Here is a 2445-nt window from a genome sequence, read left to right on the forward strand (position 1 = left end):
ATTGAAGCGTAATTCATTTTTAGTAATTGCGATTTATTTCGTATATACTTTTCATCTTGCCAGTTTTCGTTCTTTGAAAATGCCCTGATATTGACTTTTGGCTCTCTATCCCGAGTCGAAATTTTTCTCCTGCTCCTTAGTTTTAGGACGTATGTAGACTCTAGAGATTTATAATAGATTCTAATCTAATGAATGAACTCCTACGTTGAACCTGTAAATGGCAGTTATTGCAAGATTTCCTATTTTTAGATTTAAAAGAAATTTTCTAAATAGAAACTGTAGATTAGGTAATATTAAAAGAGGTCCTACTTGATTACAATCAAAACAGGTTTATAAGATTTAATTGAGGTTGAAAGAGGTTCAAAATAGGATTAAAATTTCAACTCGGGTAGATTAAAAAAATTTGTGTAACCAACAATTTGACAAATACAAAATTTTGCTACGAGCAATTATTAATGTAACATAATTAACGTAATATAATTATTTAAGTATATATACATAAAATATAATTAATCTGAGAATATTCATTGAAGAGTTTCTACACTCCAGTGGCGGAAAAATGTTATAAAACATTATTTTGTATGAATATTGTATAACATATTTTCTTTCTTTTTTAATAACTATTTTTTACGAACCTTTAAACATGCAATTCCGTCGAAAATCCAATAAAATGCATTATATCTATTAATTAACATTTTTATTTTTTAGAAATACTATAATGTATATATTTAAGTGCTTATATTCCGTTTAATATTTGTTTCTATTCTTCTTTCCTAGAAAACTTAATTTTCTGAATTGTTCAGTATTAAATTTAAATTAGTGAAGCAATAAAAAATCTCAACTTAGATCATTATCCAAGATTCCTATTACCTATTTGATGAGTTTCAAATTTTACGGTCCAATTCTTATTGCTTAATTTTTTTAGTTTCTTTTGAAGGACAGTGACATAAGTGATATAAACACGATCAAGTGTTTAACAATTTAATGTTTTATCTTCTCCAGGCTGTTCGGCAACAGTGTCTCGGAACGACGGCAGGGAGATCGCAAATCGCCAGCATCGAGTCCAGCGAGCGTGACGACGGTCCGCGGCACGCCAACCGCGTCCGGCGGCTCGCAGCAACAGCAGCAACAACAGCAATCGCAGCAGTCACAGCAGCAGCAGCAGCAGCAACAGCAGCAGGCTGGGAACACCGGGAATCCGCCCACGTCGCCGATCTCGCAGCCGCTCAGTCTTCAGGAGCTCACCGTAAGGACAATCACCATGACGAGAGATCCGCCGGACTCTCACCATGGCTTTGGCATCTGCGTGAAGGGTGGCAAGGACGCAGGTGAGATCCGCAGTACCTTCAGGCTACCCCCGTCGCCGTACTTCGTGCCTCGAGAACGAGGTACTTTTTTCCCAGGAGCGGTTTTAACTCTACTTCAAAGTTCTCTTAGTTTTCCGCACTCCTCAAAGTCAAATTTTTTAAGCCTCACGTTCCGGCGTTCGCACGCCGCATCGCGTGGCGTACGACGTCGTTGAATGCTCCGCGAGTCGTCTGGCCGCCGCGAATACCTTCTCGGGGTCGTCTAACTGTAAAGAACTCGACCAGCTATCGCTGCCACTGGGGATTTTTCTCCGGTTCAGTAAAAATTCGTTCTACCGAGAAATCACCCGAGAATAGGAGCTACGATAAACTCGAAGATACATCTTCCTGGCATCGTGCGGGTAAACCGCAACTTGTTGGTGGTACCAACTTGTTATCATATTGAAGTTTTAAACTTGTGACGTCGCAGTGACGTTCAGTGTTTTTATTTATGCTGCCTTTTGTCTTTAATCCTTTAAGATCATCTTAAGAAAATACATTTGATAAATATTGAGCTATTCAGTCAAACTAAAGGCAACGTTTAAACTTTAACTTAAAAATATTGCGATAAATACAATCGTAAAATATAGAAAAATTATTTACGTTATACGATAGGAAAATTCTCGGATTAATATCGGTCAGTATTATTTTCACATGATAATTAAACATAAGTAACTGATAGTATCAATTTTTTTAATGATATTTATGATTATATATAATGTATATAAAGTAATTTTCAAGTCTTTCGTATTTCAATGATAAGAAATACGATAGGAATATTTATTGATAGAGAAACGATATTGATTGATGCCATTTACTTATTTATAGATACGAGAAAATCTCTTGAACTTTTCATAGCTTTTATATATATCTTATATTATCAATGAATATTCAATTTTATTAATAAAACAATTCTAATATTATTTAACAACATATTATAGAATTAATTTTTCTTATTTTTATTATATATAGCGTTTCGTATATGATCGTATTTATCTTTTGAACAGTTTTTCTTTCAAAACTTAATAACAAATTCATTACAATTTGATATTTCATTTCTTGGACCCGCTATTTCGAATTTTTATATTTTGGCTTCATT

At 34.3% G+C, this 2445-nt stretch overlaps 1 protein-coding gene across 1 annotated transcript in view; it reads left to right on the forward strand.

Moving 5' to 3' along the window:
- LOC108691846 (whirlin) overlaps nt 1-2445 on the forward strand; it is an 82929-nt gene that overhangs the window by 512 nt on the left and 79972 nt on the right. Inside the window, exon 2 of the mRNA XM_018199775.1 lies at nt 1003-1388. Within this exon, the coding sequence (XP_018055264.1) occupies nt 1003-1388 (386 nt within the window). The remainder of the gene's footprint in view (nt 1-1002; nt 1389-2445) is intronic.

The sequence above is a fragment of the Atta colombica genome, unplaced genomic scaffold, assembly GCF_001594045.1.
Source record: "Atta colombica isolate Treedump-2 unplaced genomic scaffold, Acol1.0 scaffold53, whole genome shotgun sequence".
In the NCBI taxonomy this organism is placed as follows: domain Eukaryota; kingdom Metazoa; phylum Arthropoda; class Insecta; order Hymenoptera; family Formicidae; genus Atta; species Atta colombica.